This window comes from Larus michahellis, chromosome 2 (genome assembly GCF_964199755.1).
Source record: "Larus michahellis chromosome 2, bLarMic1.1, whole genome shotgun sequence".
NCBI lineage: Eukaryota > Metazoa > Chordata > Aves > Charadriiformes > Laridae > Larus > Larus michahellis.
Window position 1 is genome coordinate 66464594 of NC_133897.1, and position 23525 is coordinate 66488118.

The following is a 23525-nucleotide window of genomic DNA, read 5'->3' on the forward strand; positions in this document are numbered from 1 at the left end:
CTCTTCATTGAGAGTTATGATGAGGAGGTCTCATGGAGATTCGGAACCTAGCTTAGTTTTTATTTTCTAACAACTTACAACTTTATAACTTTGAGAGATGATGGAATGTGCATTGAAAAATCTACTATTCATAATACTTTTGATTAAATTCCAAACTGATTGACGCTTATCCTGTGATTTTGTGGGTCTTCTGTTCTAATTTATTCGGTCTGATTTTTATTTAGAACTCTAGCACCTTACCTGACATGCTTGTCGCCTGATACCTGCTGATTTATCAACTGTTATATCTTGGAAGAGGATATCCATATGTCATGACCTGTTTGTTTCCAAGTTTTTTGTTTGGTTTTTTGGTTGTTTTTAACTTGGGGAATAAAATTTTTCTGGAATTGTTGCAAGGACCTGGGACTAGAACTCCTAAATTCTAATGAGGTCAGCAGTGACATTTTGGGCAGTAGCTTAACCTCTCTGTCTCAGTTTTTCAGTCCATTAAAAAAGAATGTTAAAACTCAACCGTCTTGCAAATATTAATACTGTACAGAACATACAGAAATTAAATTGGTACATGTGCTGTATATATTTTTGAATGAGTTGTTCACAGCAGTTACTGAATGGGCAGCTGTAGAGAATGAAAACCCCTCTATTTCAGCATTTGGTATTTTACTTTTCTAAAACGAAATCTTCCAGCATTTCTCCTAACTTGAGGGACTTACCTGTTTTCCACTATAATTGCCAACAAGTGTCAGACAGTGGCAATTACATCAGTAACTTTTGTGGCCACGCAAAGCTACCTGTTAGTAACTGTGCTGTGACTCGTGTGTGAGAATGCCCCATGACTGTAAGCCTAACAACTCTTGACTTGTCCGAAATAGAAGTGCTGTCTAGCAGGATATGTGAAAGATTCCTTTTTCCAATTTCACAACTCTGTTCCTCATACTACAGATCAGACTTGAGAATCTTCCGTATATATTTTTTCTTGTAATACTTCTACAATAGCTAACTGGTTGCAAAGCTAGACTTTTTTAACCAGTGAATTATTTATTTAAACAGATGAAATTATTTATTAATGTGTTTGTCAGAGATCTACTTTGTGTAAATTGTAACATTTTCACCAAACAATAATGTCTTTAGTTATAACTTGCATTCTGGGATTTATATTCTTGTGACTCTTTATTAATGACTGCCTAAGTTGATTACATTTCTTCTTTTTTTTAAGGTAAAGTGCAAGTTAAGAGTTCAGACATACAAGTTGGAGACCTCATCATAGTGGAAAAGGTTGATACTTTTTAAATATATTTTAGAGACTAAAGATTATTGACATGCTAATTATCTTCTGAAGAAAAGTATATCGAGGTACTTATCTGTGAAGTACTAACTAGTTGGTATTTTAGTTCAAGTCTTATGAGAATCTTGAAGGAAGTCTGGTTTTGGATTAATTATAAGCTTAATTGAATGTAAGCATTTATGTTTTGTGAATTGGTATGTGCTTGAATTTATTTAGTGAAGGGAATACAATTACTGAGTTAAATTCTCTGGCTTGTGCTGTGGTGAATGTTCTAAGCGGTCTGATTACTAATACGTTCCTTCTGATGTTCAAATCAGTGTTTTTTCTATGTCTGAAGCCTTCAAAGATAAGTTTTATTCACATATAAAAATAGTTATATAATTATAATATGTATGTAATATTATATCATACATAAATAATATAAAAGTTTATATATTTTTTAAAAAGGAGAAAAGCTTTCCAGTTGGATTGCAAATGGTGAGTGAGAGCTGTGAACTTTTTTCCCCTTGATGTTAGTATTATAATAAAGACAGTGTTGCTTATTTCAGTTGGCTTTCTCGGGTACTAAGAAAGTATTGTGACCTCGAAAATCAACTTCATTGTCTTGTCAGAGCAAACTGGTTTTACTTAACTTCGTTCTGGAAAGGTGACTCACTTTCTGGGTGCCAGCAAGTGATTCCCATCATGCTTTATATTAGCGATGGAGAGCTAATCCATGGAGATGCTGGAAGGAGGCACCTCAAGTTTGTATCTACAACTTCGTTTCAAGTGTTGTATGGCAAGTTGCAGCTCAGCAGAATAATCCCTAGTAGAACCTAGTCAGTGACTAGTCTTTTCTAAACTTGGTGGTTTTACTCCGATTGAGTGGAGTAAATTACTTCTGATAAAAGAAAATCCTTCAGCAAATATGCCCTCCTGATACATTTTGTGCCTTCTTACTTGTTAACACCTCTCCTTTTACTTGGAGAATTTGGAGAATTCATAAATTGTTAGTGGATAGAGATTGTTTCCTTTTTTCAGACATATATAAGAAACCCCTCTTCTGTTTGTTTTGGAAACCAGAATTCTGTTTCCTTCCTTTCTGTTTTGTCTATAGTCCAAAGAAAGAACAATACACCCAAGTTTCATTTCATTTGCTGCTCTCAGCTTAAAATACATCTATTTTCATGTAGTTTGTACTATTTCTTGCCTTTTTTTTTCTTTCTTTCTTTTGTCTGCTGATATCTTTTAGGGCCTGACTGAGCAGCATATACTTGCATAGACAAGATTAGCGCCAATGTCTGGCTCTTACGTCTGTTCTGACTTACACCTTGCTGTCTTAGCGTGCATGTGGAGTCAGCTTGCAGCTGCTCACTTGCGCCTATTCCAGATCTCGTAGGAGACTGAGAATGAGATATTTGCTTTGCTTTTGATTAGGAAACTTTTTAGGGCCTTCTTAATCTCTAAACCTGGAATTAATTATTATGGAGTGTAGGGAAGACTCTAGTGGCTAATTGGTAATCTGCCTTCCCTGAAATTTACTGAGATCCATCAGTCTGTTAAATTATGCTGGAATTTGGAAAACGGGAATTACTTTGGGGATCAATCTGTCTTGTATGAGGTAGGTCATTAGCATCTATTTCATCATTATTTGCAGCAGCTTACAGATCATATGTTCTGAGTACCTGAAGCTTTTAATGGAAAAAAAGTAGTGTTTAAGGATTTAGGGAAATAATGAGTAGTGGTCTTTTTGATCAAGATTTTACTTGGGTATCTCAGTAAGATGCATGTAATTGTTTGAATGTTGTATTTCAGCTTCAAGCTCCCTCCTGCTCCAGCAGAGCTTTTTTACCTTTTGGCCTAGCTGGGGGGTGTCTTCAGACTAAAGAAATTAAATGTTTTCTGGTTCTATTAAGAAGTGTATTTTGTTGGAGCAAGCAGTTTTCAATTTCAGAGTATGACTCTTACGCCAAAGAACCAGTCGGGAGTGAAATGTTCAATTGCTCACTCTAATGGCAAAGGAACAAGTTAACATTGTATTTGACTGGAAGATGCATCAACAGCATTTCTGCAGTGAAATTAATGACTCATTTGAGCTGAAGATCCATATGTTAACTAGTGACTGCATCACAAATACTAATAACTTAAGTGAAAGGCTCTTCTAGATTTAAACCTCGAGTATCCTCTGATTGTTGTCTTTTTTTTTTTTTAAAATAGGTCTGATTAATTTCAAAGTAGCTCTAAGTAACTGCAGTGTACTTAAAATAGTTTAGTTCAGAGTAATATATCTGTTGTTTCAGCTGAAAATTTTGTAATGCACTAATGCTAGGGCAGGAAGAGGCCTGAAAAGAAGAAAATATTGCCTGCTTTTAAAAGCTGAAAGACACTCGTATATGTTTGTTGAAAAATGGTCACCTGCCTCGAACAGACATGCTACGTCCTACGTGTTCTGCTTGGCTTGTGTTAAGATACGTTTTTTAAGATACAGGTGTGCATAGTGTTCCTAAATAAGACAATTGCAAGGGATGAGTTCAGATGTTGTTATTTAGACGCTGTATTTTACTCACAGTTTGGAATATAATTTGGAGATGAAAAGAAGGCATAAAACTTGATAACACATTTAGTTATAATTAATAATAACATACTTAATATAATTTAATAGTAACACATAATAGTGTTTTAAAACATGGAACAGTAATGCTTTATCTTAAAAATTTGAGAGCTTTCCTTGGAGTTGTAAAGGGATACAATTGTTTTTTCTTAATCTCAGGTGTAAAGTGAAATTAATCCAATATTTGTAAGGACTGCAGTTAATGCTAGCATGCAGATAGAAGATGACAACTGGGAAGTGCCTCTGTTTATAACTCAGAAGCAAGCGGGAATATTTTAGCCAATGAGAAAAGTACGTGGTTCATTACATGAATGGAGAAGAAAGGACAATAAAAGCAAAATTCTGAGGGTTCATAGCTATGGGCAATTGTAGGGGAATTGGAAGACTGATTAGGGAGCTGCAGAAGCTTATGTAAATAACAATTTCACGATAATAACATAGAAAAATGAAAAAATAATTTGAAAGCTATTAGAAATGGTATTTTTATTGTAACCTGTGTTGCAGAGAAGCATAGGTGTGTTTGTGTGTGTTCTTGTTTTCCAGTCTGTCTAGTGTTCCTGCATGGCATGGAGTTAGTTAGTCGTGGGATCCCAGAAGCTAGGGAAGTACTTACCTTGTGTTGACCATTGTCTTGCTGTAGTTAGACCTCTAGGGATAAATCTGTAAGTCTGCAGCATAGATAAACACTGAGAGAAATGGAAGCCCTCCTTTCCTAGAGCTCTAATTCTGCCCAGGCTTAAGCAAAACAATGTATTCAAGTCATTTTCACGACTTACATATTCAAATTTCAATGTATATCAATAAACATTTCTAGCTTCATCTCCATGGTAATTGAGATTACGTAGATTCTTCATGGGTTTCTGAATGCTTGAAGTTGTATGTGTTGTCATTTTAACTTGTTCCACTTTGATAAATATGACATGAGAGGGCTAACATGATTGACATATTGCTGCTGTTTGTCTGTGACAGTGTACAACAGAACTTAATTTTCTCCATAATGAGATGTTAAAGATTTTTGTAGCATACTTGCCATCTGTTTCTGTGTAGTCACTCTATCATAGTGACTAGGTACATCTTTGCAGGGGGATCTTTGGTCTCCAGTGTCACCAGTAATAGTGACGATATTATTTTGGTGTCTAGTACTCCTGCAGTACCTTTCTTCCCACTTCTAAAATGTGGAAAATCTGATGAAAAATGAGATGTCAATCTTAAATACCGTTGTGGTTTTGGTTTTGTGGTAAAGATAAGACAGTCTCTAGCCTTCTCTATGTGGAAGGTTATGTTCAGATATGTTAATGCAGAAAAGCTTACTTTATTTTACAGGAAAGAAAAACAAGCAGAGAGAACACACTAAAAAGACAAAAAATCAAGATGCATTTTTTCTATTGAAATATGAAAATGATGACATGACTAATTTGATCACAGCCTGCAACTCTCTCAAGAGGAGCAGTGCGGGGGAGGTGCTGATCTCTCTCTGGTGACCAGTGGTAGGACACAAGGAAATGGAATGAAGCTGTGTTGGGGGAAGTTCAGGTTGGACGTTAGGAAAAGGTTCTTCACTGAGAGGGTATTCACTGGAACAGGCTCCCCAGGGAAGTGGTTGTGGCAGCAAGCCTGTCAGAGTTCAAGGAGTGTCTGGATGTTGCTCTTAAGTCAAATGGTTTAGTTTTAGGCAGTCCTGCATGCAGCAGGGAGGTGGACTCAATGATCCTTATTGGGACCCTTCCAACTTGGGTTATTCTATGATTCTGCCCAATTTTGTCAGGCATCAAGACTTGAATCTTGGATAGCAGGTACCAGGTGAACGTTTCATTTACTCAATGTGAGATGTGAGTTCTCTGTGGAAGTCGGTAATTATTTGTAAAAACTTGATACCTCATTCAGATTATTAGAGCTTCTGCTTAATTCAGTATTAGATCATTTGACTGTTATTTTTGCAAAATTTTTGGGTTTGGTCAAGTGTTTCAGCTTGTTTACAAGTAACTGGAAGTTTATAGGCATGAAGCCAGTAACCTGAAACTCGTGTAATGGATTTATGTCAGAGCTGTCAGGGAAGCTGCAAAAATGTATAGCTAATCTATATGAAGACTGGATATCTGTTTAATTGTTATTGTCATTTAAGGAAAGATTTATTTAATTTTGAAGTTGCATTTTCCCTTTCCTCTTTTTTTCCTTTCCTCTAATAGATGCATAATAATATATATAAAGGTTAATGCTCTTACTGCAATTTTCTCCAAATCTGAGTGAGATATTCCTGGTTGAATCTGGGCTCAGGATGGGTAATAAATTTCACTACACATTTAATTATTTTCTGTTATAAGGCACAATTACAAAAACGCTGTACTAGCTGCAGTTGCAGGTGAGCAGCCTCTTCAAGGTGAATACTGTTGACAATACAGACAAGCACATAAATTTTTAACTCTTTGTGCTTTTACGAATAAATGGGAATTGCTGCGAATCAGGAAGTATCCGTGAATGAAAATGCGTAATTTTAAGGTATGAGGAGGGTTTTTTGCTAACTGCATAGGATTTTTAGGTAAACCAGAACATACATTCATTTTCTAGTGTTTCCAAACTTGCTTGTTTTCCAAGCATCTTGTTTGCTTGAGATAGTACCATCTCTGTAGCCCTTCGTGGCCCCTCTATACTGAACTTCCCATCAACAGAGAATACAGTTACAGTTGCTTCCAGTCCCACTTCTGAATTGGTGTCCTTGAGAGTATGTTACAGGGAGTGACAAGAGATACCTGCCTCCCAGAGATTTCGTGAGTTTACATCATCATATTTTGAAAGCTGAGCCCATATAACACAATCTAGCAACTGACTCTCACAGATCTATTCAGATCACACTATTCCAAACGGCACTGTTGTGGCTGCGTGATGATTTCGGGAAGGTTTCGGGAATGAGACAATGTGACTTCTTTTCACTCTGAACTGATTTTAATGGATAGTCAGGCATAGTATTTTGAAGGTCCCACACACTAAGTGTCATACAAAGCACAGTTTAATTATCTTGACAGATGTATTTTGAGCTGTTTTATTGGAGGTGACTATGAGTGTATGTACTTCTAAGATTTTTTTCATTTGACATGCAGTGATGATGGGGAAGTGCTGCCTTCAAAGTAGTAGAGTGGAGGGTTAAAAATGAGAAAGTACGTATCTGTTTTCAAATCAAATCGGTCTGAGAATCCTGGGTTTCTTGCTGTTCCTAACAGAGTTGTGTCCTTAAGCGTTGAGAAGCATGGAATAGAGAATAATTGTGTAGTTTTGAAATGCTCATATACTGAACGTGCTTCTTAACTTTTTATGTTGAGTAAATTCAGTCAGGTTTTTAAGGCTGACATCTATGAGGTTCGTGTATGCCATGCTATGGCTTTGACAGCTACGTTTATTTTCTTTTCCACTCAGACAGTTGAGCTCTTAAAAATAAAAGATGAGCCATAGGTATACAGTAGTTTTCAAGGCAATGTAACCAAGTATAAAAGGAGAACCTGGAATTTATTCTCAAATGGAGGTATTTTCTATGTGAAAAGTATTTGTGCGTTATATTCTCTTAACAAGTAACCTGGAATGAATATTAAGAAATATTTTTTAGCATGAAACTAGTAAAGCCATTGCTAGTAATCCACTGAGATTTCTTAATTGGTTAAAGGTAGTCTGTAAATAAAATGCAAATGAATCTTTGTGTTTAGCTTCAGTATCAAACAGTACAGCATGTGGCATTACTGGATATAAGTTGTGATGGAAGAAACTGCAATTCAGTACAGTATTTTTTCTCATTGCCCTGTCCGCTCTTCACTCTGGTCCCTGTAAACTTAGTCTGTTGCTTTTTTCCTTTCCAGGCCTGTATCTCTTTTAGGTTTTGACATGTTGGTTATTTTTACTTCTCCCAGTTTTTCATTCTTTAAACCCTATGTTGGCAACGTGTAACTGGTGCTGGTGGATGCCTTGTGAACAAGTGGTGGGAGAGCTAAGGATTTGGGTAGCCATGTAGCAGACAGCACGTGTGGGAGAGTGGTATTCTTCATTTTCTTTAATCCACAGAAGCTTAGCTTGGCCTTTCTGTGGTCAACAAAAAAAAACGGAAAACGTGATTTGATACAGGTAATTCTGTGCTTGAAAGGGAAATGGCAGAACAGGCATGCAAATGCATCTCACTGTGCATATGGCACTGCACCTTAGATACTGAGGAGGAAATTCTATTCATTTTTGTCTTTGTAAAGGAGAGGTTTATAGATATATGAAATAGAAAATGCTATTCCCTGACTTTCTGTTTCTTTTGTGTATGTTTATGTGTGTTGGGAGAGAGAATACTTGGTATATATAATGTTTGCAACTTGAGTGCCAAGGCAAATGTACTAAATTTTCACTGTTTTTTCTATTATATATGCTAACTGAGCGTCAGTTTTGCTCAGTGAAATGATTTTTTAAAATACTTCAATTAGATATTTATATTCTTGAACTACTGTTTTCAGTCAAGAAAATGTAAATCTGTTGTAGTTCTTCAGGTATTTATGATTTCACTTATAAAGAGCATCTGAAAGGATTAGCTGCTGTTTGCTTATTGTATAATTTTTAGAAAATATTGATTTCTGAATTGCAAATGCTGAATGTAAAGTACTGTGAGAAATCCTGTTTTAATTGAGTTTCAATCCAAGTGTGACCTTTTGGTGATAGATCTTACTGGACATTTGATTGGAATTCACTTTTTTTCCCTACTTACAAAAAATATACTTTTTTTCCCCCCCCCCCTCCTCAGAATCAACGAATCCCATCTGACATGGTGTTTCTCAGAACATCGGAGAAAACTGGTATGTTTTAATAATTCAGATTTGTTACATGATAAGTTTGTCGTTGCTGTAAAATTTTAGATTGTGCATTGTGGCCAATTTGAAGTGGTCAAATGGATTGATAGTAGGAGTTCTACCTTCATGGGATTAATGGAAGAGGGTCCATATGTGAGAAATACATATGCTTGGACTGTAAAACAGGAGAAATCTTACTGGGAATGTGAGACCTTTATAGATACGTTCCTCTAAGTGATTTTTATGAATTGTTACAACAAAATGTTTAGGTAATTTTAGGTATTTTTAAATTATATCTTGCAACGCATATTTAAATGTCATCTGATTGTATTTCAGTTATTAAATTGAAAAGAACTGAAAGCTGAACCTACTAATACGTGATTAAAATTTTAAAAAAAAAAATCTATTACAATGGTCTAAAAAACTGAAATAGCTGAATTTTTTATTTAGAAATAATACTGCCTTTTTGGTCAGTCAAAAAAAAAAAATCCCAACAATTTTTTTGAGAGAGAAAGAAAAATGCTTCTCATTAGCTCTATTTTTCTTCATGTGGTGATAGGGGAGTACTCTTAATCTTCGAGAAACAAATATTTCCTTTATAGGAACCCTGTAAATTATCACTGTTTTGATTAAATTTGGGAATTACTGTTGGATGCCCCCCATATAACTCAAATTAGTTACCCTCCTTTACATTACTATTTCTCTTCAGTTCCTGAAGAACTGTCTGAAACATGTCAGACAGCAGTAAATTTCACAAAGCTAATAGCTGTGATATTGGTAAACCTTGTATTAGTGGCACTTGGTATTTCACTGTGGCACTGGAGTTACATCATTACTTCAGATAAAAGGCAAAACTTGCAGAGATCATTTGCAAGAGAAGATATTTCTGATGGCCTACAGAGCACAACTAGAGCTATACGTTTGCTAAAAGAAGAAGAAATTACTGTGTAGTTATTGTGTCTTGCTAATGACTTTCAAATGCTGATTAGATGCACTAGATTGTCAATAACTGGTTCGGACTGACAAAGTTTCATAATAGTCTGTATATACACCTCCTGGTTTAGGATACATAGGCTTTTTTTTTTTCCCCTCCCACAGCACCACATTTTATTAAAATGAGCAGTGCTTCTGACAACTAAAATCTCTTGCATACAGCATGATTATAAAAGGATTGATGTTGCTTCTTTTTGGGCTACTTGCAATGTCATCTTTTCCTACTGACCCAAAAACTGTTTCAGCTGGAGTCACAGCTCCTAGAAAAGCAGAAAGTAGGAGCGCTTCTGTACCTGTAGAAGAATTACTTTAAACTAGGCCACCTGAATGCAATGTCTAAGTAGTAGAAGGTCAATGTCTGCTGATCCAAAATTTTCCTAGCCTTTACTAGGCATGTTGGATTAGGTGTTGCATATCTAGGCACTTGGAAGCAATAATTATCCACTCTAGCAGGGGTACGTATCAATTGTAATTTCTTTAAGTGATGTGTGCACAGTAGAAGTGTGGAGGGAACTCAATATATGGTGTCTGCCCTTTTAGGGGTATCAAGAACGGTTTCTCTGGCGAGAGCTAGATTGCTGCAAGGATTAATTAGGATCCTTGCAGCAGTTTACATCAGATTCATTGTCAATGCTGGAATAAATGAACAAGAACAAGATGAGAGAGTTGCCTGACTTGCCACAAAACAAGTTCTTAAATGATGGATTTTGCATGTCATGCATAGCATGTTTTCCTCCCTGTTGATTCTTAAATAGCTGGATTCTGTTTGTGAGGTTATAAGACACTGTGTAGTTTCCCTTCCCTGAAGTACTATTAGTTGAAGGATGAGGCGCAGGCCAAAATGCGTCTCCACAGGATACCTCTGTGCCTTGATTGGAATGTATATGAATAATAAATCTTGAAGGGCCATGGTTAATATAAGTTAAACTATCTCTTTGTCAAGATATAGATGGGGGAGTAGAACAGGGTGAATGCCTATGTCAGAAATGTATGAAGAAAAACCTTTTTAAAGTAAAATTCTTCAGGTCTACTTCAGCGTTTAAGTCTACTTCAGTCAGCTTTCTTAGAATGTCATAATTAAAATTTTCCTTTGAGAAGCTCCATTAACTTGCTACCTAGAAAATAAAGCTACAATAAACTTTCCATAATTGATATAAAAAAAATGCTTGTGAGCACTTTGAAAGAGTTGTGTACCTACTATATAAATTTTCATTATAATGTAAAATGACTGAAGAGCAAACTGAGCGAAATCTTCCCAGTATTCTCATATAATTATTTTTTTTTTTTACTATACATGGACTGTGATTTTTAACACCGAAAATGCACTTTCTATAAGCATGCAACAGGTTAACTAGTTATATTGGCGTTGCACTTCTCTAAAAACCGAACAAACAAAAAAACCCACAAAAACTAATCCCCTGAACTTCAAGCATATGGCAGTAATAGTTTTTTGACTAAAGAGTAAACACTTACATCTGTAATTGTTTCTTCTGGATGTTGCAGTTTTGACTGATTTATGGTTTAATTTATAGTTGACACTTAAAGTACTTTGCAAGAACTAATGTGTTTTACAAGGTTTTATGTTCTATATGTAATTTTATTTTATCTTCTGTGCAATAAAACAGTTTAACTATAACTTGTTGCTATAAATCCATAAAGAGTGAAGTGAAGCGTTTGAACTAATCCAGCCCACCCAATAAGCTTCTTTTGGGGCAAAGAACTATTTTCCGACTTCAATATTTACACTACATATTGATGTAGTCTGCAGCACTGCAGTAACTGATGTCTTCAGTCGAAAAAGAAGCAGTTTGAGTTATAACTGCGTAGTTTACAAAGTTCAGCCTAAAACTATTCTGCATTCTTTTCACCCAAGTATGGTACCATGGAAGAAATGAGACAGTGGCATGTCCTTGTTTTCCTCCCCTTCTGCTTTTTACCCACCTCCCAAATGCACTTTTAGGAATCTTGAGGTTTTTAGGATACTTCTAATTCTACATAGCAGAAGCTGAATTTTAGGGAGTCGAGCTTCTTTTGATAAAACTGAATTCTTAATATTTGCCTTTTTTTTTAACTTTGTCAGATACATTGTCTTTTAGCTAGAATGAACTTTGTATAGTCTGATATAATGACTTCATGCTAATTGTGTACATGTATCTAACTTCTCGGATTTCTGTGGGTTTTTTTATCAGACTTTTAGAAAAGCTAGTCTAAAGACTAATGTAGTTGAGTCTTTGTTTTGTATTCATGTTTGATGGTCCATAACATCGATGTTCCTCTCTTTTATGAATGGAGGCAGCTAGATGGCTGTTTGAGTTTAGAGTTGGGATTACTTCCTGGAAGGATGAAGCAGGTGGAATTCTTTGCTGTGAATTCTTTGCTGCTGTCAGGCTCCCCATATAACAGAGGTTTCCCCAAGATCTTCATAGGCTTCATAAATAAATAAATAATTGGGAAAAGAAATTAAGCGCAAAAGAACTCTGGAATAATATCCTGGGTTTATATATATATTTTAAAAGGGTGGGGGGCGGGGAAGGTTAAGGCTGGATCTTGATTTTGCTTATGGCAGAAATAACAAGCAATTTGGAAGATTTGTTCCATGTATGGTCCTTCCAACAGATTAAAGGAAATGTTCATGCTGAGCTGGCTGCAAAAGATGGTTTAAAGGTTATTTTCATTTGGTTTATAAGCAGGCATCATGCCCAAACCAGCCAACTACCTTAGTGGAAAGCTGTTACGCAAATGTAGGCAAGATCTGTGTTACACCAATGGAAAGCTCCCTTACTGAAATTAGGCTAGATCCTAAGTGGCCTTTAACATGGTTCTCAGGTTCTTTTTTTGAATTATTTGGCATGCTCTCTATGTTTTATTTGTCTATATACCATATCAATCATAGATCAAAAGCTAGACAGAGCATTCCAGACATCATTGTATAACTTTATAATGTCCACAGGAACTGCCAAGTGAAGCAGGTGTTAATGAGTTCAGCATTACGGGAGTATTATCAAAGACACTATGTTTGTAAAAGACAAAAGAAAAATTTCAAAGATAAACTCTTTCTTTCTCTAAGCTAAAATCCTTGTTCTCCACCTTAATTGTGCCTTGGTTCAGTGATCAGCTTCTGATCCAGGTCAGGTACTCCTATGCTAACATACAAAGGTGTTCTGATATGAACTGGAACTGGTCCTTCGTAAGTAGCTGGTGCATGTCTTTAGAAGACTTAGTATCTCTGGAATATTTGTGCTCTGTTAACTTTCAAATGTGAAATTCTGAGAGGAACACAAATTCGATAGGGTGGCTACAGTGTCAAAAAAGAATGGATGAAGTTTAATTTTGTTTTCCTTCAGACTTTTCATTTGCCCCAGTAACTTCAGATTCTTATTATTCATGGGGCAAAAGCTGGCATATGCAGTGGGTGGCTGGTTCTGAGCTAAGCACATGTTGATTTCTGCTATGAATTTTTGCTAGGTCCTAGAACGGATGACTGTTGGAGCTAAGAGCCTGGCTTTTCTCCTGTTCATGTGTCTCTTTTATCCTTACTTTTCACAAAAATTCAAGGAATTTCATATCCTTGAGATCTTTGGTCTGCCATTGTTGGTTGAAATTGGCCACAAGTTGAAAGTTACTGGGAGAAACATGGCATAGCAGAATAGTATTGTACATGGAAACAGGGCTAAACGAGTTATTTGCCAAGGCCTCTGCAGCTGGAAGAGCCAGGGGATAACTACCTTTTGGGCTACCTTTTGGACATGCTCCATAGATGGTAGGACTACGAAGAAAGGCTCGTATTCTGTACTACTGCTAACTATTTAGGCCTGTAACAGACAAATCACAACACTGTTATAACTGTTTTTTGTTAGTAGATTTTTAGGAGGATAAGAATTGATTAATTTTAGTTGAACACTTTTCTTTGTTCCTGAGGTCCCCCTTGTCACCGATAATGCTTTGTGATTGTATGAAAAATAGAGCTGGGTTTTCTTGTCAGCCTTTTTTGGTAGAAACTGAACTCCCAAAGGGTATAGCGGAAGTGCTTTATACTGATCTACTTCAACTTTCCTGGCTATGGTATTTGAACCTTGTACGTGTGTCTTTTGCACAGAGAAGAATTTTTGGCAGACTGTTGATTCTATATAGAATAGCAACCACTGCTTCTGGAAAAAAAAGTAGTCTTCCCAAGAGACAGAGTACTGTATTAAGATATTCCTCTTGTAACAAACTTGTAAAAGCTTGTAAAAAGTGTAAATGTAGAAGTCTAGTAAAATAAAGTCCACAAATGCATTTTAATACATCACCGGCTGGAGACTTCTCAGCAGCCATCAAATTGGTAAAAGATTTTTTTTTTTTTTTATATTGTCAGAGGTGATACTCTGAGAGAGCAACTCCCACTGGCTGATCAGTTCCACTGCTGTCAAGCATGCTGTCATGCAAAAATCATCACCATAAATTTTGTTACTGTGTCTTTAAATCCAGTAGATAGTAATTTACTGGTGTGGACATTCCAAAAATATGTCTACTGCTACAGCTGAGCAATGGAAGCAATAGGGAAATGGGAAATGATTTACAAATTCTCAATTCTTTGATTGTGAAAAACCTGCAATTCCTTGCAAGGTAGTGCCAGTTGCGCAATTGTTGCATCTGGTATTTTTCGGGCCTGCATTACGTTGTTTTGGTCTTACCTATGCGAGTACTTTAGGCGGTATCTCGGAATCACAGAATGATTGAGGTTGGAAGAGGTCTCCAGATATCATCTGGTCCAACACCTCTGCTCAGGCAGGGCTACCTAGAGCTGGTTGCCCACGACCACGTCCTGACAGCTTTTGAATACCTCCAAGGAGGGAAATTCTGCACTCTCTCTGCCCGAGCTGTGCCCGTGCTCAGTTATTGTTGCAGTTTAATAATTCTGGTTTTGTGATGTTCAGAGGGAGTCTCCTTTGTTTCAGTTTGTGCCTGTTGCCTCTGGTCCTGTCACTGGGCACCACTGAAAAGAGCCTGGCTCAGTCTTTGCACCCTCCCTCCAGGATTTATAGCCATGAATAGGATCCTTCCTGAGCCTTGTCTTCTCTAGGCTGAGCAGTCCCAGCTTTCTCAGACTTCCCTCATATGTGAGTCCATCATCTTTGCGGCCCTCAGTTGGACCTTCTCCAGTATGCCCATATCTCTCTTGTAGTGGGGAGCCCACAACTGGACACAGGACAGCATGTGTGGCCACACCAGTGCTGAGCAGAGGGGAAGGATCTCCTCACTCAACCTGCTGGCAATACTTTGCCTAACGCAGCCCAGGTTACTGGTAGCCTTCTCTGCTGCACAGGTATGTAGCTGTCTCATGTGCAATCAGGTGTCTGCTTCTGCCAAGCTCCTTTCCAGCTGGGTGGCCCCGCAGCATCTACTGGTATATACATACAGGTGCAGGATTTTGTACCATTGCCTTTTGAACTTTGAGGCTCTTGTCACCTGTTTCTCCAGCCTGTTGAGGTCCTTCTGGATATCCCCCACTGCATAGATTAGTTTCTTGAATTTCACTTACGAAACTCCTTAAAAATGGTATATTTACTCAGGCATAAATTATTAGTTGCAAACATGTTTATATTTTGCAGAATTGTAGCAAAAAGAGCAATCTCACTTTTTTAAAAATTCGTAGTTAAGAGTTTTCAGGATTCTTTACTTGTAATTACTTTAACAGCAATGGTATGAGTGAAATGTGGGAATAAACCAGGAAAGTAATTTTTCTTTTGAGGCTTTGTAGCAATTAATTTCTGTAGCAATATAACTGCCTCAGATTTGATGTTTTTTAAAAATTTAACCATTTTACTGGCATGTGGTGAAAGCACAGGCTCAGTCATTGTTCATGTAGCTTGATTTGCTGTTGGAAGGAGCTCTGAGTAAACTACTAAGGGCTTACTCCAGAGTCTACCTTCTCAAACAAAGTCTGCTAATTGAAGGAAGGGGTTATTTTGAAAATGATGGATTCTTAAGCTTTTCTCCACAGAAAGAGAGCATTGTGCTGGCAAGTATGTTTTACTTGTTTAAAAGGTCTAGTTTTGTAGATCTGAAAATGCAGGTATTAGTAAAACATTTCTTACCTCAAACTCACTGCAAGTAAAACTATAATAAAGGTGATGCAAGTAGTATCTATTAATTCCGGGCAGCTAGGAATAAGTGTTCTACAAACAGCTTGATTGTCTGGGCCCTGCCTGTTCTAGAACTTCAGCTATTTGAAAAATGAAACCAGAGGAAAAAAATGTCAGTTTGGAATTCAGTTGTGCAACTGATGTAACTTTTTATCTCTTTTATGAAACCAACTACCACAGAAGAAGAAGGCTGAAGGACTTGCATTTGTCACACGTTCTGGAATTTTCTATTATGTTTAGAAAACAAGCGTTATAAAACTTACCTGTCTGGGAACTAAAATGCTTTGAAAATCTATTGCTAGAGAGAATGATAAATGAGTAGAGTTAAGTTTTGCACATACGGCCAGATAAAAGTTTATCTTCAGGGCATGAGTAGCTGCCAACAATCTGTCTAAGCTACTTTAATCTGTTTCTATACTTCAGTTCCTATTCCGTTTTTAACATTTGATTTAACTCAGGCTTGAAAGGTTTTGGTATCTACATTAAGTTACTGAGTAATACTGATTCTATGTGATCAGCTACTTGTTTAAGATATAGTCAGATAGTGTGAGTGTTATGTGGTGGAACGAGAAGGTCTTGACAGGCATTAAGCTCCTAATAGTATTACTCTCTATATTATTGATGTAAATTTACACAGCAAAATGTTATTAGAAGGCATGATCATATATTTTATACCCTAATTCTTTTCTTTTCTTTTCTGTGCAGACTTGGATGACTAGCACAATGCATGTGTTTCATTAGATTTGCAGCAAAATAAGCAGTAACAAAGAAATATTTTACTACTTATTTATTTCTTATATTAAAAAAAAAAAGAGGCTAGTAAGAGTTGAAAAAGTTGATCTGTAAAGAGTCTGTGTATTGTGTTAGGCATAAATTTGCCATTTCCCACTCCCCGGAGATAATACGTTTCCCCCAGAATTTCAGGGCATTTGGTGGCTTGGCTGGAGTAGCAGTCTGAATATCTTGAAATCCCAAACAATTCCCACAATTTTGGGAAACAGCTTAGAAAAAACGGAAGGTGAGAATCATCAAAGCAGATCTCAGAGGCAGGCCAAGTCAGATAAACAAACTCTGTGCATATTTATAACTGATAGACTATGGATATGTTGTCAAAGGCTTTGAAAATAAAAGACAAGAAATTACTCTTGCAGAGGTTAGGTTCAAGAATTCCTGGCGTAGAAGCAGTTTATAATATACTTCCTGTAAAGTATCTGCTCATAACATGGATGCTGGGTGTTAAGGATTTTTAGAGATACTGTCACATTTTTCTTCTGTTAGATTGTTTAATTTAGGGGTGTTTTTTCTTTTTTTTACCTGAAGCCTTTACTAGGCAAGCTGTTAACGTTAACTTGACAATTCTTTGAAAGGATTGGAAAATGTCCCTTGGTGGTCCTTTTCTTTATAGCCTATAAAGTTCTGGTTATTAGGTCTAATGAGGAGTGATCTTGAAGAAGATTTAAAGTTGTCTCAGTAAAAATTTACAAATGATCTTGAAATCAATGTATTTGTAAGGAAAGGAAGGCTTGCACATGGTAATCCGATTCTAACTTTCATATGGGCTTGAGGTGTGTGGCTGGCTGGAGTTGGAATGGAAGCTCGTGCAGACTTACTAATATCTAGCAGTTCTCTTTCCAGTGGTAGAAAACCTATAGTGGAGCAACCTGCCTTCTAACGAGCATGCAGCGCTATGGCCCACGTTGCCACACTGTCATTGCTGTTGGTTCATATGACGGGTAAATGAAATTTGGCTCAAATATTTAACTTCTTCAGTTACAGTTCTGATTGCAGGTGTCCATGTAGCTTTACACAGCCTTCCTCTGTCTCTGAAGGAAAAATAAATTGGAAAAAAAAGAAAACCTCTGCTTTTTGCTGTAATGAGGTCCAGTAATAAATCTTTGCAGCTGGGTCTGTTGCTTCTTCTCAGGCTCCTGTTTGGTAAAGGAGAATGTGCTTTTCCCTGCTAAATTTTAAACTGAAGATTTATCCTCTTGTTTTTCACATGCCTGTTGTAATCTGATGGCTTTGTCAACTCCTTTGACTTGTACTTTTCTGTGTTTAAGCTTTATGAGCTACCAAGGCTTTGATTCCTGCTCCTCCTAATTTAGTTAATGGTACGTCCTTCAAGCTGATTCCTAGTGCTGCTGCTAAACTCTTTGAGGCTAAACGTGCTTTCAGTAGATTCCGGTATATTTGGCCATACCCTTTCCTCGGCCTCCTCTGTTTGCTTGTGAGCTCTGCTATCATCAAGAGAGAAAATGCTCCTTAAGTCAGCTACAAGGACTCTTTGAGGTGTATAGGGATATGTATTTTTTTTGTATTGTTGGTCTTTAGAAGTATGTAAGTGCATTAGGGAGGCTGACTGGGAGAGCGAGTTCTGCTGTGCTGTCAGAGCTCTCAAATCAGGAAGCCTGTTTAGTCAATATTCTTAAAATATTTTGAATGCTTTGAGCCTTTACTTGTTTGTGGCATTGATGTTAGTGTGTGCTGCGCATTAGGATCAGAAAATTGATTGAATTGATTTTGATTTTTTTTCTACCAAAATTTAAGCCAAAAAAGAAGGAAAGCTAGTTTAAAAAGTACTAATTCCTGATTCCATTTCTGTTATGATAGGTGGCAATTTAATGATTGTCCTGCATAATGCAAGTGTTGCATATCTGACTGTACATTGTAAGAAGGATCCTATTCTCATAATACATTTTAAATAAGAACCAACTTTCTAACTGTAAACCAGAATGTTTTCCTGTGAAGGCCAGGTGAGCACTGCATGTTAAGGACAGGTAAATGGAAGATGCCAGCTGGACTCAGTACTTAGACCAGAATAACGATTCAAATAATGATATCAAAAGGGATGGTGTTTATGAAATAGCATTTACGGAATAGTATCTGTATTAGACAATTTTCCTGTTTTAGCAGGGCCTTAAAATGGTTTGCAGTGGAGCCGCTTTTGTGTTAAAAAACTGTAACCTGTCTGGTTGCAAAAGGTTCGGTTTCATCCCTTTTACCTGTCCAGCTGTGCAGCATATTTTGTATCAAAGTAGTCTGTAATCTCAGTGAAATTAGCTTGCTTAGTAGGTTACACTAGGTAGGGTTTTTCTCCTACTGTGCTATAATTACTTCTTCTGGAAAACATTTTCATCCTTGATTCATTTGAAGGAAGATGTACCATCTACTGCTTGTTGAGAAACATGCTTCTAATACTAAGATATGTACTAAATATAGACTATATATAATATGACCAATATATTGAAGATGTGAGCAAAATTGTTTTACAAATGAATGAGCAAGGCTGAAAATATTCTCAAGATTCTTGGATTTTTAATCAGGCGATGTGTTTGGATCAGTGATGGGACAGATCACCATAGGTTATTCCAGTTTTAAATGTTGAAAACGACTAGAATAGCAGACTGAGCAAATGCACAAACAGGGAGTAGTGTCAGTGAAAAATATTCCGGTCATTGTATAAAATGTTATGTATCAAGTACATTACTGATTTTTCATATCATTTTAAAGTGGTATTCTGCTCTCCTTCACCTTCTTTTGGTCTGAAAAGTGAGAAATTTTTCAGTGTTGTAAGCATTCTGTATAGCAGAGTTTTTGATTTAGTCATTAAACTGAAGATGTAAATAATTCACATTATGGTTTTTTTCCTGTATCACTTTCTCCAAAAAGAGATTACTAGTATACATCAGAAGAATAATGGAGCAAAGTGGTGCATCGAATCCTATTAAATGGAAAAGATAAATTAATGCTTTTGAGTATCCTTCTGCATAACCAAAAATAATATGAATCAATAAGTTAAAACTTGAGAATGTGAATACGAATGTAGATGTTCTGGTTTGTGCTTTTTTTTTTTACTTGGGACATTGTTTGCTCTAGATAAGAGAATTCCATAAAAATAGAGATAAAAATTCCTAAAGCATACTGAATCAATATAGCAATTCCAAAAAGATGCAGTGTGATCAAGCTTGGATTAAAAGCATCTGTGTGCTTGTCAATAAGGAACTGTGATGAGTTTGGGGGTATCATATTGACTGTGTATTAATACATGGTATCCTATAAGACCATCAGCTGATTGTTTAGAATGTAAATGAATCTGTTGATGGATCCAGTGACTGATGGCTTAAATTCCAATTAATCAATTGCTTCATCGGTTTCTTAATTCAGATCAAATATCTCAAGTACACACAGTTCTGTCATGCTCTTAAGAGAAATTAATGCTTTAAAACTAATTTAATCAGTCTCGTATAAATGCCACCATATTTTTTTCGATTCCATCCTATGTGATGGCATTGTAGCTTAACTGTTTGGGACGTTTCAGGTGTCTTGGGTTTTTTTTCTTCCTTAGAAGCTATCATGATTGAAAGCTTCTTGTTACAGTAGTAAATGAAACTCAGAACTCCAACATGTCATCTTGGTGCTGTTATTCATCTTGTCATCAGTTTAAAATTTTCATGCACATAATTTTTAAATCATTTATATTACTTAAGTGACTAAGTTGTTCATAAATGATCTGGTGTTAGGGGTGCGAAGTCAAAGTCCATTTTTCTTTTGTTGGGTATATTCTAGTAACCCATCTCTTTCAATGCTTTTGACTTAAAACAGCAAGGCTGGTAATATTGCCAGACAATATATAGCTGTTTATGACACCACAATTCCACGTGCCCTGTTTCCCAGTGACCCATCAATTAATTCATCAACACTTGACGCAGGCTCTTCACTGTGACACTTATACTAGTTGATCTTAATTTGATTGCTGTTAAAACCTTCCTTTCCTGACAACTGTTGTCAATTATACAAAATAAAATCAAGTATTCATAAGTAGGCTGTAATAGGATATAGGCAGACAGATTTAATAATTCAGTTTTGCTGAGGCTTGAAAGGCATTAGTTGTAGCTGTTGTTCTCATTTGTAAAAAATTCATTGGATACAGCTCTTGAGAGAGAAGGCAGACATAATTTTATTTATTTACATTTAACTGAGAAGAACCCAGACGTGTAGTGGTGGTTTAGCATTATCTCCATTTAAGAATAACTGACGTGAATTCTTATCAGTTACATATTATAGAAAGTAATTGTAATTTAATTTCATTTTTTTTTTTAGAGTAATTGAAGTGCACACACTCTATGGTTGTCTTTGATGTATCTGTAATGGAGTGTGGAATTCAACCCTGCATTTATGCAGACAAAACAATACCTTTTCAAGACAGTGGTGCTTAGTCTTTAATATGCTTGTAAAATATGCATATTCCAATGTATCTGTTATATATGACTAGATTACAGTCTCTTCCCTCTGATGCATCTTCAGCGCAATATAACATTAAAATGTGTGCTATGGCATATTTGAATTATACCTATAAGTTCTCTTTAATGCTTACTGGCAAGTCTTTTTTTTCAGCTTGCCAATATTTGGCAAAAAAATTGCAAGCAGAAATCTGTTAACTTTAATGTTCGCTAAGAGAAAGTTAAACACAATTTTCAGAACTTCTGTGTTGTTGATTGGCTTCTTATATACTATTCTTTACAGTGTATACTGACGTTTGTAACAAATACTGTGTGTGGGTTGACTGTTAAGGCTCTGTGGAAGGGATTTGAATGTACTTGTGAAACCTAAAAATGGAAATATATTTAAAAATAATTTCACTTGGAAAATGCTGATTAAATAGGTGTAGTTGAAGACAAGATCTGCTCTAAGTGATAGCTCAAAGCAAGAGGAGAAAAAGTGAAGGACAGAAGTGTAGAAGTATTGTTATAATGATTTGTCATTCACTTTGTCATTTTTATAATGCCAGTAAGAATACGTCATTCCTTAGGGTTTTTTTTTTTTCCCCTGAATTCAGAAACCTCTATCTGCCATCTCATCTCATGACTTAAAGTTGCTTTCTCAGATCCTTCTTCCAGGCTGGGAACTGGGAGTGGGGAAATGAAAATTAAGTTCTGGATGCAGGACAAGTGGCGTAGTTTAGTTTCTTAAAGCAAGAAAACTGTCTTAATTTCTCATGTTGCTATTGGTGAAGAAACTTCACCAGTCCTGGAATGCAAGTGCTTTAAGTATTAGCATACTTTTCCACTTTCTCTTTGTAAAAAGAAAGCCAGTAGACTTCACGATTAAGAAGGAAGCAGGGAGGAAGCCCTCCTTGTCATGATGCCACTCTACCTAAATTTTTCCTTGCCATTTTCAGCTTCTGATTTGCAGGGAATTTCCATGAGTTGATGCATGCATTTTGAGGTATCTGGATTCAATTATCCAGTCTTGGATTATCCCAGATTATTGCTGCCTAACAAAGAACATGAGGCCGTACTTGTATAACTAGTGGGATATTCTGCTTCTGTCTGATTATTGTAGGACACTATTGGGCTACTAGAAAAAGTCCTGTTTTGCAGTCTCCTACTAAAGAGCCTTTGCCTAGAACATCTCTGTGTAATACACAGGAATGTATGTGTTACACAGGAGATGCTACAAATGACACACAGTTTTGTTTCTGCAGCAAACTAAACCAACTTCTCTAGGGTAATTGAGATTTTTCTTTCCACAGTTACTTCAAATATTAAATCTTGATGTAATTCACATCATTTGAATAATTATTTTTTTCTGTCAGTATTATAGCCTTCCATGAAAATCGGGTGATGCAATTTTATATAGAATAACTTAAATTATTTTCCTCTTGCAAAGTAGATTGCTCTTAGTCTGCCAATACTGCTATTTTGGGTTTCTTGTGTTAACTACACTTTCTTTAAAGTCTACTTGATAAACAGGCTGAATAGTAAGCTAATTGTTCTAAAGAGAAATTATCCATCTTTCTACTTATCAAAAACATTTCCAAATGAAATCAAATAGGAATAAATAATTTAATTAATACACAACAATTTTTCTCTTCCAAGTGACTTATTTTTTAAAAACCCTGTAAGCTAGAATACATCTAAGAAAATAAGTAATGTCTCAAGTAATAGCTTGGTTTTGTAATTAATACTCAGAAGTGTGTCTATAAACATAAAGTGCTTGGTAGTAGCACAAATTTATTTACATTACAATAACTTCAGGAAACTAGAGATATCTACACGTAAAGAAATTAATCCATAAAATATGAATAGCAAGTTTGGTAGTATAAAAAAAATAAAAGATTTGGCTATCTGATGATGATGCACAGTAGTAATTAAGAGAGAGCTTATGATATAACTGGTTTTTACTTCATTAAGAAGCCTCCCTTTCTGGTTTGGGGACGATTTTTTTCCCTTTTTTTCCTCTCTCACTTTTTTTTAAGTTTAAGGCTAAAATATGACCAGCATTTTCCAAGCACAACCTATATTTAGTTTGAAAATTTTTGTTCAGGCCTTTTTCTTCAGGATTCCTAGAGGTAGGCAGGCCCACAGAAGAGGTCACTGATGCACATGTAAGTGTAAACCATTCCCAGAAGCATTCCCATTTGACATGTATGTGTTGTATATGTATATTCTGAATAAAACCTGAAGTCCAGCACACACGAGTAAGTAGGATTCTTCCTGCTTACTCTGTATTGAGCACAGTACCTTTGTTTGACAAATCTAGGCCAGGCATATCATGGCCCTAAATCAGTGCCTTCATAAATGAGCTTTTGTATCTCTATTTCAAAACACCAGAAAAGCAACTGAAATAAATGTTAGTTTTGTTCAATATTCTATTAACACACAAAATAGCTTTTAAAAAAATGACTTTTTTTTTAAGCCATCGTATCTCAAATAACTCATAAACAAGAA

General features: G+C 36.1%; 1 protein-coding gene across 8 annotated transcripts in view; it reads left to right on the top strand.

The window, feature by feature from the left end:
- ATP9B (ATPase phospholipid transporting 9B (putative)) overlaps nucleotides 1–23525 on the top strand; it is a 169977-nt gene that overhangs the window by 42148 nt on the left and 104304 nt on the right. For 5 of the 8 annotated variants that reach the window (XM_074575765.1, XM_074575764.1, XM_074575762.1 and 2 more), the window contains exons 6-7: nucleotides 1214–1272; nucleotides 8632–8683. The exons of the other annotated variants lie outside the window; for them this stretch is intronic. In XM_074575765.1, the coding sequence (XP_074431866.1) occupies nucleotides 1214–1272; nucleotides 8632–8683 (111 nt within the window). The remainder of the gene's footprint in view (nucleotides 1–1213; nucleotides 1273–8631; nucleotides 8684–23525) is intronic. 8 annotated transcript variants of the gene reach the window in all.